General features: G+C 35.8%; 1 protein-coding gene across 1 annotated transcript; it reads left to right on the forward strand.

Moving 5' to 3' along the window:
• Positions 1-1671: 1671 nt before the first annotated feature.
• On the forward strand, positions 1672-10577 carry gcm2 (glial cells missing transcription factor 2). Its single transcript, XM_007260072.4, has 5 exons — positions 1672-2095; positions 3423-3675; positions 5086-5198; positions 5756-5881; positions 6979-10577. The coding sequence occupies exons 1-5, from the start codon at positions 2000-2002 to the stop codon at positions 7870-7872; spliced, it is 1482 nt and encodes a 493-aa protein (XP_007260134.1). The 5' UTR covers positions 1672-1999; the 3' UTR covers positions 7873-10577.
• The last annotated feature ends 1835 nt before the right edge of the window (positions 10578-12412 follow it).

The following is a 12412-nucleotide window of genomic DNA, read 5'->3' on the forward strand; positions in this document are numbered from 1 at the left end:
TTGCTTGTAGTTCCAACAATGCAGTTTCAAGTGTTTCCACGCTGTTATGATACTGCCACTTTCAATATATCAATACAGGATGTAGAGTGATAATCTATCAATATAAGCAAATAAGTAAACGATATCTTAAATACTTATATTTTATTTGTATTTATTGTGAGTTTTTTTGGTACTGAGAGGCACTAGACGCACCTATGCTGGTCAAGAACTAGTTAAAAAACTAGCCTACCAGCATAGGGTCTTTTTAGCAGGGGTTTCTGTGATGTAACAATAAAACGATCTATTTTATTTTATTAATTCGTTTATCATTAAACAACAAAAGAGCTAGTGGATAAACAACAAACAAATAAGGAACATATAAAAATAATTGAAACTAAATAAATATTATTTTTAAAATACAGTTCATTTGCTTCAGATTATTATTTTATTATTTCACTTTACTTTATTCCCTTATTTCTTTTTTTATTAATTAGTAGTATTTTTTGTTTGTAATACCCAACAGACAGTCGAATATTATTAATCGGCACAACAAACAAATGAATATTAATAGGATGTGCATCACTAAGCAGGTAGCTAGTTTGTTAATTTGAGGAAGAACAAAAGCAGCTATTGTGTTTTTTTTTATCGAGGACATAACCGCATGACCACGACAAATATTTCAGAAGAAATGAGTAAATATAAATGCCTGTATATGTCTGTATATTATCAAACTAAATTGTATTAATATCTTTATAAAAAAATTAATTGAAATACGCATTGCACATCCGATTCCAAATCAAAGTCTTCTAAACAAACAGACAAACTAATAATCGAATGAACTGGGTTAACATCAGCAAATGAATCAACACACGTGGTTTACTAATGTAATAAAAAAACTGAAGAGCAGGTGGGTCAAAACTGAAGTGTTTGCTGTTTATAGTTTGAGCTGCGTTTTTGTTTAGTGTCAGCACTGCTGAAAGGCGTTGGATTTCCATATCACAGCTGATGACCTCCAGCAGACCCATACCCTCCAGGATCAAACCGGCCCTGCGAGTCATACTTTTGCTGAGACTCTTCTCTTTTCTCTTCAGCCTTTTCGCTGACACCTGTAGACTCGCCTGGGATTCTCAATTGTCAGCTCTGTTTTTATTTTTTTACAGCAATGGTTTGAACATAAATTAGATTAGCAGATAGGCGCATTTTATTAGAATTTAGTGTTTAAAAATGATGCATTAATGTGCGTGCTTGATTTGTGCTTATAATATCAAACTGTAGTTTCTGAATCAGTTTATCTGATGTTGCTATTTATAGGTATATGTTTGAGTAAAATGAACAAAACGACAAACAACATTTCTCCCAAATTCCAAAATAAAATATTGTCACTAAGAGCATTTATTTTCAGAAAGAAGAGAAATGGCTGAAATGACAAAAAAGGTGAAGAGCTTTCAGACCTCAAATAATGCAAAGAAAACAAGTTCATATTTATAACGAGTTCAGAAATCATTAAGTGGAATAACCCTTGTTTTTAAATACAGTTTTGGACATCTTGGCATGTTCTCCTACACCAGTCTTACACTTTTAGATAACTTTATGCCACTCTTGGTGCAAAAATTCAATTTGATAAATTCATTTTTGATGCTCTCATTTTTTTCAGAGCTGTATTAGGTTATCTGTGCAAATAGCGCCGAAAAAATCACACTGTATTTTTGTGCTCCTCAAAGATGAAGCAGTAGTAGCCCTGCCTCCTTTTTAACTATAGACTACACCCACAGCAGCTCCTACCTGAGTTCATTCTGGCACCGCCCAGCTCTCAGAGCGCACCTGCGGCTCCACGCACATTTTACGCCATGAGCTCAGAAGACTAGACGCAGTGCTTGGATATATTATGTGGATCATTTTCATTTAATCTTTTTATTAGTCAGGCTTGTAGCCACTGATGGTCGAAATGTTTCGGATCTGAAGCATCTGAGCGGGACGGAAACACGCGCTCTACAAGAACTAAAGTTTAATTTCGCGCAAAATGTCCAAAGCAGCAGATCAGTTTGACAGCTCGGACTGTGTGTGCTCGTTCGGAATGAAGCTCACGTGGGACATCAACGACCCCAAACTGCCCCAGGTAAATGTTTTACACATTTCGGCTTAATGCTGCCAGCTTTCTTTCACACTCTGACAGCTCCTGTCCTTAAGTATGGAGGTGGTTTAGGTCTTCCAGTGAACTTAAAATTTACACACTCATATGAGGTCTGTCTCAGTTGAAGTGTAGTTGTACTATTAGCTCACATACTAAGATATTTTCTTTACGGGAAATATCCACTGCGCATTGTATTTAAATGAGACTGCGGTGTGCATGTTCCTCATTTTTTAGATCTATTTTGCATCTTTGTTATTGCACACAGCTGTTACACCTCATCATTTCAGGTAACACAGGACAGATGAGATTGCTAATTTCCCTTTGAACTGATGTGAATAAATATTCTTTTTTCAAATAAGAAACGGGTCATAAAAATAAACCGCAATAGCAGATTTCGATTTAATGAAAAATTAAATAAAGTATCGGTTGTTTTATAGTGTTCGTTGCTTTATATAATCTGATATTACGTTATATGTATATATGACATTTGAGCAGTGGGAAATGGGTTTAATAAATTGTTAATTATGTTCTTGTTATTCCCTTTTTTAGTTGCTGTTTTACAATTTTTTACATAGTCAAACATATCAAATTAAATAGTGAATGGAAATGCTCCAAACGTATTATTTATTTTTGTATTAATATATTTTTGCCGGAACATCCATTGAACGTTAAGAAGGTTTTATCCTTTCACGGTAAGCTTGCTTTTTTGGATATACAACAGCAACAATAAACTGACAGTTGTGGCTAAGTTTTTTATTATTATTTGAGGATGTACAAAACTTGAGTGATGATGTGAGATATAGCTTGTAGGGTTCGTATCCCAGACAGGGGTTTAGCCTAGCAATGAACTTCACAAAAAAAAAAGAAAAGAAAACTTAATCATGTCCGGGAAGACAATCTAAAGTGTTACAATAATAGTGTGTGAAAGCTATAAAACAAAGTTTTCCCATGTTAAATTAACACTGCGTGTGCGCCCAGTACACACGTTTTGATTTTAATACACATGTATGTTCTTTGTGTGAAATCATTGCTAATGTGTTAAAAATTAAAATAATTAGTGTTGAAAAATATTGTCACTATCACACAAGCCCCATATTAAGACATAATTTAGATCTGACACATGTTTCGTATATGTTATGTTCGCATGTTCTATAGACATATAGAAAATGAATTAAATAAAAAATAAATATGAAATACATTTTTACAGCGAACACACCTATATATAGAGACCGACTTAAGTTGGAAAAAGCACAGTATGGGGACATCCACACTCTTTTCTGCATCTGTAAAAGCTCCTGTTTTTCCTTCTCAGGACCCGAAACAGTTCGACCCTTTCCAGGAGTGGACGGACGGCTATGTGCGCTACATCTACAGCGCAGAGGACAAAAATGCGCAGCGGCACCTAAGCGGCTGGGCCATGCGCAACACCAACAACCACAACTGCCAGATCCTGAAGAAGTCGTGTCTGGGCGTGGTGGTGTGCGCGCGGGGCTGCACGCTGGCAGACGGCACCAAACTGCAGCTGCGCCCCGCCATCTGCGATAAAGCCCGTCAGAAGCAGCAGAGTGAGTGAATATCATCACCTAGGATCATTTTGGTTTAGAAATAAACATAAAGGGTTATGTTCAAGAAAAAGTACTAAAAAAAAAATAAATAATAATAATATAATAATAATAATAATAATAAAATAATAAAACAATAGAATCAGAATCAGGATAATTTTATTTCGCAAAGAATGTTACACATACAAGACTAGACTATTGATAAACATTACACTACGAAAGAAGGTACAATAAACCAAGTTATAGTTGAATAGAATAAGAATATAGTTAAAAGGAATAAAGAGCACTGAAGACCACCAGAAGCTAAGAAATAAATGAAATAAAACAAAATAAAATGAAAATTAGAATTGTACACATGTGAATATTATTGTATCCATAAATTCTTGAGGTGGGTTTATGTTAAATATTGTTAAAAAATAAAGTTGCAGAGAGGAGGATGAGACTATTGTAAAATGAATAAAAATGCTCACAGATACATTACGTCCTTTACAAACACAGGCCTACTTAAAAAAGCCTTATCTTGAATGAGTCAATGGCTGTAAGCATTTATTACACAGCAAATTTACCAGTGTTAAATCGTTAGTGCCAAATTAACACAGTGCGTTAATACTGTGCTGTATTTAGCTAAAAGCAGCACATTTCTTACATTTAAACCCAGTTACTTATATGTGTTAAACTGATAGCATGAATCAAGAACTCGAGTCAAATTGATTTGTACAGCATAGCGCTTTTGCAAGTTGATGTTATCGTCAAAAAGAAACGAAACTATTAAATATGTAACCGAAAGTTTGTCAACCTGAAATTAAAAGCGATAGCGTCAAAAAAGGGGCCTTGGTAAAAAAAAAAATACTAATTAAATTACTAATAAAATATATAAAGTTAACTTAACACATAAGCCCATCGTTATACAATCACTAATATGAGCACTGCTCTCATGATGTAAATTTACCCATCCATGCTTCTGTAAAACAGACAAAAAGCGACTCAGATGCAAAAGCACAGAAAATCATTATCTGTTATATTATTTTGCATTGAGGTGCAGTTTAGCGTCGCACTGTTATTATAATATTCAACATAGCTTAATAATATTAAGTTTTAATTTAGGCCGTACAAAATAAAGAATTAATGAAAAACTTTTGCCTAAAAAATCCATCACCGTGTTTTTTTTGCTCTTTACTCCAAAATATACGTTCAGTTGGCCACTGCAGCTCAGATAACATCATATACTGTTTTTTATTTCATTAATTTTAGATATTTAAGGTTAATAAATGAGAATATTTTTCAGTACAATTTCAATGCGAAAATAACGATTTTGATATTAACTGGTAAAACAGTTAGTGTAAATGAATGTTTTTATGCATTATCATTTAATATAGGAAAAGTTTTGATTGTTTTCTTTTATTACTTCCTCAGAGAAGCTTTGTCCAAACTGCAGCTCGGCTCTTGAGCTCGTACCGTGTCGAGGACACAGCGGCTATCCGGTCACAAATTTCTGGAGAGTGGACGGCAAGGCCATCTTTTTCCAGGTGAGTTTTAATTTAAATAAAATTTCTTTGTTTTATTTTTTAGATGAGAAACTATTTAACTAGTCAAAGACTCATTTATGTATTTAAAAAATTAGCTATTGCTTTATGTAAAACCATTAATAAATAAAACACTCTAAAGAACTGCCTTTAGAGTGTACAAATATCACCCCCATGTCTCCTTGCTTGATAGCTTTAAGATATTGTAAGATAATATATGTTGTTTTTCTTACTGTAAAATTTGTGGTTTAATCCATGAATAAAGCCGCATCTGGCTTAGCTTGCCCACGTGATCATATCGGAGTACCTTATTTGAGAACTGAGATTGCAGGCGAACTATGCACCTAACAAATAACCTTAAAGCAGTGGTTCTCCAACTAACTGTTTCTAGTTGTTATTTTAATCCCAGCTCCAAACGAGCCAAAATGAGAACTGTTTATGGTCCATGAGGACTGCAACATGGCTTTACAATTAACAGGTTATAAAATGAAGAGCTGATCACGACTAGATCTTGGGTATTTTTCTGTTGTTTTCATGATATCTATATGGATGTGTTTCAGGCTAAAGGAGTGCACGATCACCCCAGACCAGAGAGCAAATCAGAGACAGAGGCGAGGAGGAGCGCAGTAAAGAGGAGGATGTCCTCCCCTCACTTTCCTCAAAAAAGAAGAATAATAGAGTCAGAGGTACAGTTCAGTTCTTCATTGTATTTGCCACATATATACTCACATTAAAATGGTCAAATGTACGTTAAGAAGGACATAATGGAAAAATATTCCATATATTTAATTAAACAAATACTGGTCTTTCTGCTCTCGCTTGTACCATTTGTTGTTGTACACACAAATCAGAGTTTCTGGTGCTAAATCAAAATTAAAAGTTCAATAAGTTCATGACTCACAGCAGATCATAGTGAACCTGGAACTTTCTTTAGTCTGCTTCTACACCTTCATGGCAGCTAGCCACCATCAACACACAAATATTTACAGTAAACATGTTTTAGATGCTGACTGTGCTGACCAGTCGTTTTACTTGCATGAAGGAAATAAAAAAGATAAGTGCAAAAAAGGTCAGCAGCAAATACTTGGTAATATTAAAGTTGAATATAAAGTGGCACATGTAAAATAAATCAGATTTACAAATGACCAAAATATATTTTGCTCCTTTCATGGCTTGTGAGGCTAAATAAATAAAGAAGCAAACAACAGATATCAAACATACCATAAAATACCTGCAAAATAAGAAATGCCTATATAAGAACTTCACAAATGTAGCTTATATTTATTCATATTATATTCATATTAACAGGTAGACTTTTATTCCAAAACACTGAACAGCCTAACCAATCACACCAATTCTGACTATTGTTTATTGCAGATAAAATCTAATAATGAATCATTTGTATTACGTAGCAGCTTGTAGATAGACGTCCACTACTAACAATTTAGAAGGGTCAGAATGGTAGTGTTTATTACAGTAAGCAGCAAGTAGTTTTCTTCTGTATATATCAAACATTAAAGATAATTTAATATTTCACTATTATTTATACAAAAACACTAATATGGAGTGATGCAGAAAATATTAATACAATGTACATTTGAACAGTAGTGTTTATTGTTCATAATTATTATACTGCATAATAGTCTAATATAATACTAGTCTAGTATAATACGACATACTTAGTATATATATCATGTACAACCAGATATCATCATCACCAATCCTCTATGAATTTCTCTCTCTAAAAAGCTGACTCATTTAAACTTATTCTGTTTCTCCTCAGCCTGGCCGCTACTCTGACATGCCTTTCTCCAACATCCACCCGCTGGCCATGGAGCCTCCGGACCGCTTCAGCATCATCGCAGAGTCTAACTTCCCCATGCAGACGCAGCACTACCCTGCCTTCCAGAACCCTGAGAACCCCTACAAGTTCCCCTACGATACCCACAGTACTGCCACCATGACCGACACTCCAAGCCCTTTACAAAAGCCTGCCAACCACCGGCTGTACATGCCTCGGCCTCCATGTGGATACGACTTTGCAGTACCGAGCTACCTGGGCTCTAGCCCGTATCCCTCAGCACTGTATAAAGACCCTGCCAGCCCTCAGAGCGAGGCTGAACTCAATAAAACTGCCTCCAGCCTGAGTACGACACCTCAGCTCCCGAACCACGAAAGGTCATATCCGGACGTTGCTGCCAAGCATCATAGCTGGAAGCAGATCCTGGGCAAAGGGCAATACGGGGAAAGAACGGAATACCCTCAGCTTCCAGCCAACACCAACCACTACTACAACAGCGAGTACCCATGCAGGTACACAGGACCCGCCCCTGCTACCCCCACGGCCCTGCAGACCATCATCACCACCACCACCAAAGTGTCCTACCAGCCCTGCCCCAAGCCCCCTGTGGTGAAATATGGGGACAACATCTACGATGTGAAGGGCCTGTCTAACTGTAACTCTATTCTCGAGGAGTCCTCACCCACGTCTTACTCTGATCTCAAGATTCCAGAGGATTCTGGAGTGATCAAAACAGCCTTGTCCTACCAGGATGCACTTCCTGCCAAAATCGAAAGGGCAGAGAACTTTGAGGGGTACCGCTACAGCAGCTACAGCTCCAACAGCTATCCTGAAAGAGTGACGCATCCATACAGGTACGACAGCGGAGAGTTTTGACTATTAGCACCAACAAATCATCAAGGTAAAGGAAAGCAGGGGGTCCCAGAAGGAACCAAATACTGATTTCCGTTTTCCTGATCAAATCTCAGTGGGCCAAAGAACATTAAGGGAAAGGGGGGACAAATGATTTTTGGACTGTTCTTCAGATCTGTAAGTATGTGTAGTTATTTATAAGCAGTATTTGAGTTTTAGAACTGTTGAAATGTTTTAGTTGAGAAGACATGATTAAAAATCTGCAGAGCAAGACATTTCAGGATATTTGCGAAATAGCTGAAGTTGTGTGTCAAAGCTAAAGTTGTTATAGCTGTCGTATATTGGTATAAAATAGTAATGAATACCTTGTATTTGTTTAAATACGTGTCAGAATCATGAATTTGTTTTTTGATTATTCTGTAAAATGGCCGGTTTTAAACTAAACTGACAGTAAATGAAGTGGGACCTCAAGTCATTCAGAGTGGATGCCCAGTCCACTCAAAAATTACAGTGCTACAAAGGGTTCTTTGTGTGATGGCATAGAAAGAACCAATTTTGTAAACAATATATGTGTGAATAAACCCTTTAGCCACTTAAATTCTGTGGAACCACCAGTGGTTTCTGGCTTTTTTCTGCACTGGTATAATTATAAACAACTAGGCTGATCTGCGTTCCTTTTATTTAGTTACAGAATAGCAGCCTTTGGGAAAAAAAGATACTTTACAGGTACGTATTTATTTATCAAAGTCACAAAGGCATTTCTGTAAGGAGCAACATAGTCCTTAAGGTCCAATGGCAGGAAAAATGACAGCAAAATGGAAATATGGGATAGATTTTCATTTGTTTGGAGCAAAAGTTTGAGTAATTTGTGTGTTTCGTTTCTTAAGGTTCTTAAGTTTTTTTTTAAATAAACACCTCTATCAGATGTTTTAGATTATACCTTGTTGTAATATATCAGAACACAAGCCAAAAATACAAAGAATTAAATTAACTCTATGTTTTATAAGGTATAAAATCCATACCATTTATAAAATCTACAATATGCTGAAAATGATTTGCTTGTTTTTGAAAATTCTACACAAGTGTTGAGCAGGGAGTTACTGAAGGTACTGAAGAAATACCCTTAAATGTTTTACCCCAGTGACAGTTTACTACTATTTCTTCTAAAACAGTGTGTAAAAAGTCACAAATAATACTGTAAAAAAGACAATGTAAAGATTCTTTACCCATTTTTAAAAAAAATGTTTCTTTTTATGGCACCATTAAAGAACCTTTTTAGCACTTAGTATTTGTAACAGTGTATTCTGCCTTTGATCTGTAATTAAAGCCTTAAAAATATAGTACCCAAAGTGTTTGTCTGAGTGTACATGCTGTGACCTTGTCTTACATGTAATGAATAAACAGCGTACTTCAACATCATGCATATTGTGACATTTTGGATGTGCGTAAGTGAAGTCAATAAGCCCTCAAAGCCTTCAAGCCTTCAAGCCTTTTAGCTGCCAAAGTAGAAAAGCTCTGTGTTTGTTCAGCACACGCCGGTTGGAAGTGGAGAAAACACAGATCACCTACGAGGCTGTAATGTGGGGCTTTGTGATTGAGCGCTTTTAAGGCCTCGGAGAAAGAGAGTGACACATTTCACTGGCATGAACAATCGAGTAGGGGATGTTCTTCTGTCAGGAGGGATCAAGGATAATCACAGACAATTAAGCAGGCGGTTTGTCAACGGACTGCTTTTAATCTCCATCTTCAGAAGAGCCTCGAGGCTCAGACCTCCGTCGCTCTGGCGTGGGGGGTATGAAGGAATAGGACATGACATTAGACTGAGAAAGAGAGAAAGAGAGAGGTAGAGAGATGGAGAGAGATAGAGAGAGGTCAGAAAAGGATGAAAGGATAATAAATATGTATAAGTGTGGAGAAAGAAATGAGAGAAGACAGAAAAAATGAGAGAAAAATGCCAATAATACCTGTTGCTGACAGCATCTCTTCACACAACTTTCACACCGAGAGCCAGGCGCCACGGCATCACGGAGCCGTACAAACACACTTTCTAACACACACGTACACACATGTACCCGTCTCTTTCATGTCCTCCCTGAAAAAAGATCTCATAGATGCTCTAGATAGATCTAGATAAACAACAAATCATGCATGGGTTTGGACATCAGGAGTGGTGCATGTGTTAAGAGCAAATCTCAGAATCTCTGTCAGGTTCAGTGTTTGAGCAATGCTCGGCATCTAATACACAACACACCTATACTGGTGTAGGATTGATTCATGATTAGTTTAAACATTTCATTATTTAACCCACTGGACTGTGGAGTCTCCCAAAAAAATGAAGAAATAAGCACTATTTGGCATGTTCATGTTTGTCTTTAGTGAGCCTTTGTTAACAGCTGAAACATCATCTGTAAATAACTGTGGCAAAACATGTCTTTATGCAGATAAAAAAAACAACATGTATATTACTCAATAGTTCAATGTTCATTGTTCTCTTTCTTTTATTCTTATTTATTAATTATATATTTTTAGTACAACTGCCTTTACCTAAATATCTGTTTTGCTATTTTCTTTTTTTTTGACTAATGTGTTTTTGTTTGTTTGTTTATTTAACTAAGAATAAATTTTTGTTTTTTTTTATTTGACAATTTCTAGCAGACTGTAAGCTGTACTGATAAACAAAAGAAAATATGACATTAACATTTAAATAAAAAGATTGCAGAGAAAATATATATATATATGTTTATATGTAGACAGAGGTAACTCTTGGTCTTTCTTTCCTGGGGCGGTCCTGATGAGAGCCAGTTTCATCATAAAGTTTTTGATGGTCTTAACGACTGCACTCGAGGATACTTTTAAAGTTCTTGAAATGTTTCAGACTGACTGACTTTCATTTCTTAAAGTACTTTTTTTTGTTTATTAAGTTGAGAAGTTCTTTCTGTAACACTTTACTTGGATGGTCCATTTTATGGCCTTGTTGATGCTCAATTGACATTCAACTAACACTGAATTGAATGTCCATTAAATTTAACTTAACCCTATGTTGAATGTAAATGATTAAAAATAGAACCTAACCCTACACCTAACCCTAACCTTAACCCTTAATCAACCATAAAATCTAACCCTACACCTAACCCTAACCTTAACCCTTAATCAACCATAAAATCTAACCCTACACCTAACCCTAACCTTAACCCTTAATCAACCATAAAATCTAACCCTACACCTAACCCTTACCCTAACCTTAACCTAAGCTTAAAGTCTAACCCTAAACCCAATCCTAAAATATTAAGATAAGCGTTTGGGTTAGAGTTTAATGTAGGGTTATATTTAATAGAGAATCATTTACGTTCACCTTTTAGTTCATTTGCATTTAATAGACATGTAGTTGAATGTTAGTTGAATGTCAGTTGAGCATCAAAGAGGCCATCAAATGGACCATCCAAGTAAGTGTTACTGTTCTTTCCATAATATGGATTATAAAATTACTCACTGTATACCAACCTCATATAGCTGACTGAAAAAATCCAGCCAAGATGTGCAAAGCTGTCTCTATCTAAGCAAGAGGTGCCGCTTTGAAAAATCTAGAATATAAAATGTATTCTGGTTTGTTTAACACTTTTTCAGTAAAAAAAACAGACATTGTTTTCTCTATAGTTTAATGGGGTTCCAGCATTTAAATCTTAAACTAAAGTTTTCTACCTGAATAAGTGAAGACGTGTAAAATCCAAACAAATCAATGTAAACAGATTTAATTCCAAGTAATTTTAGAGCATTTCAATTGGTCCTTTCATAATATTTTTTTATACAATACAAAGAACAAATGGGATATAAAGAAGAGATTCAAATTATGAAAAAAAGTACAAAGGTTTTTGTGTTACATGGTATGATATTGTAGGTAGTCTGCGCTTGATTATTAGCATAAAAAAAATATTTACTTTTTTGATTATTTGAATGCAAACCAGATCACAATACTAGTTATTAGCCTTAGAAAAACTCTCCTATGTTTGACCATAGATATAGGTGGTGTAGCTGACCTAATGTTTTTATTGTGCTGTACAGTATACCTCTCTATATTGGAGAAAACTAAAATATAACTGTAGTATAATAGAACATAATTAAAGAAATATGAAAATATTCAAGTAGTTTCCAAAAGGAAATTAAATCAATTGTAAAAATGTTGTGTGATCCATATAGGTAAGGAGGAAATCACAGTAGGTAGGAACATACTCTTAGATGTCCAAAGTCAATGTCACGTTTTTCACTTACAGCAGGCATGACCTTTGACATCTGAACTTCCACTGCCCCCTATCTGCCCATCATACTGTACCATATGTCTTGCACTATTGCCAGGACTCGTGTGATGTGTTTTCATGTGTAATTAATGCTGATCCGTATCTCGGGCACCCCTATATTCCCGCTGTAGCCCTCATGATGAACCTCGTACATCAAGAGCCCTTGTTTACAAACAGAGGCTGAAAGATAGCCGCAGCTCAAAAGCAGGTGCCAGATAATCTCAGCAACCTTAGAGCACTTCAAAGCTGCACTCTCCACTACCACCTCATCC

This window comes from Astyanax mexicanus, chromosome 1 (assembly GCF_023375975.1).
Source record: "Astyanax mexicanus isolate ESR-SI-001 chromosome 1, AstMex3_surface, whole genome shotgun sequence".
NCBI classification, from domain to species: domain Eukaryota; kingdom Metazoa; phylum Chordata; class Actinopteri; order Characiformes; family Acestrorhamphidae; genus Astyanax; species Astyanax mexicanus.

What these genes read in the sequence shown, in the direction of transcription:
- gcm2 (XM_007260072.4), top strand. Translation starts at nt 2,000, where the DNA reads ATGTCCAAAGCAGCAGATCAGTTTGACAGCTCGGACTGTGTGTGCTCG. An exon ending in ACGACCCCAAACTGCCCCAG is followed by an intron (nt 2,096 to 3,422) that starts GTAAATGTTTTA and finishes TTTCCTTCTCAG; the next exon opens with GACCCGAAACAGTTCGACCC. An exon ending in GCAAGGCCATCTTTTTCCAG is followed by an intron (nt 5,199 to 5,755) that starts GTGAGTTTTAAT and finishes GATGTGTTTCAG; the next exon opens with GCTAAAGGAGTGCACGATCA.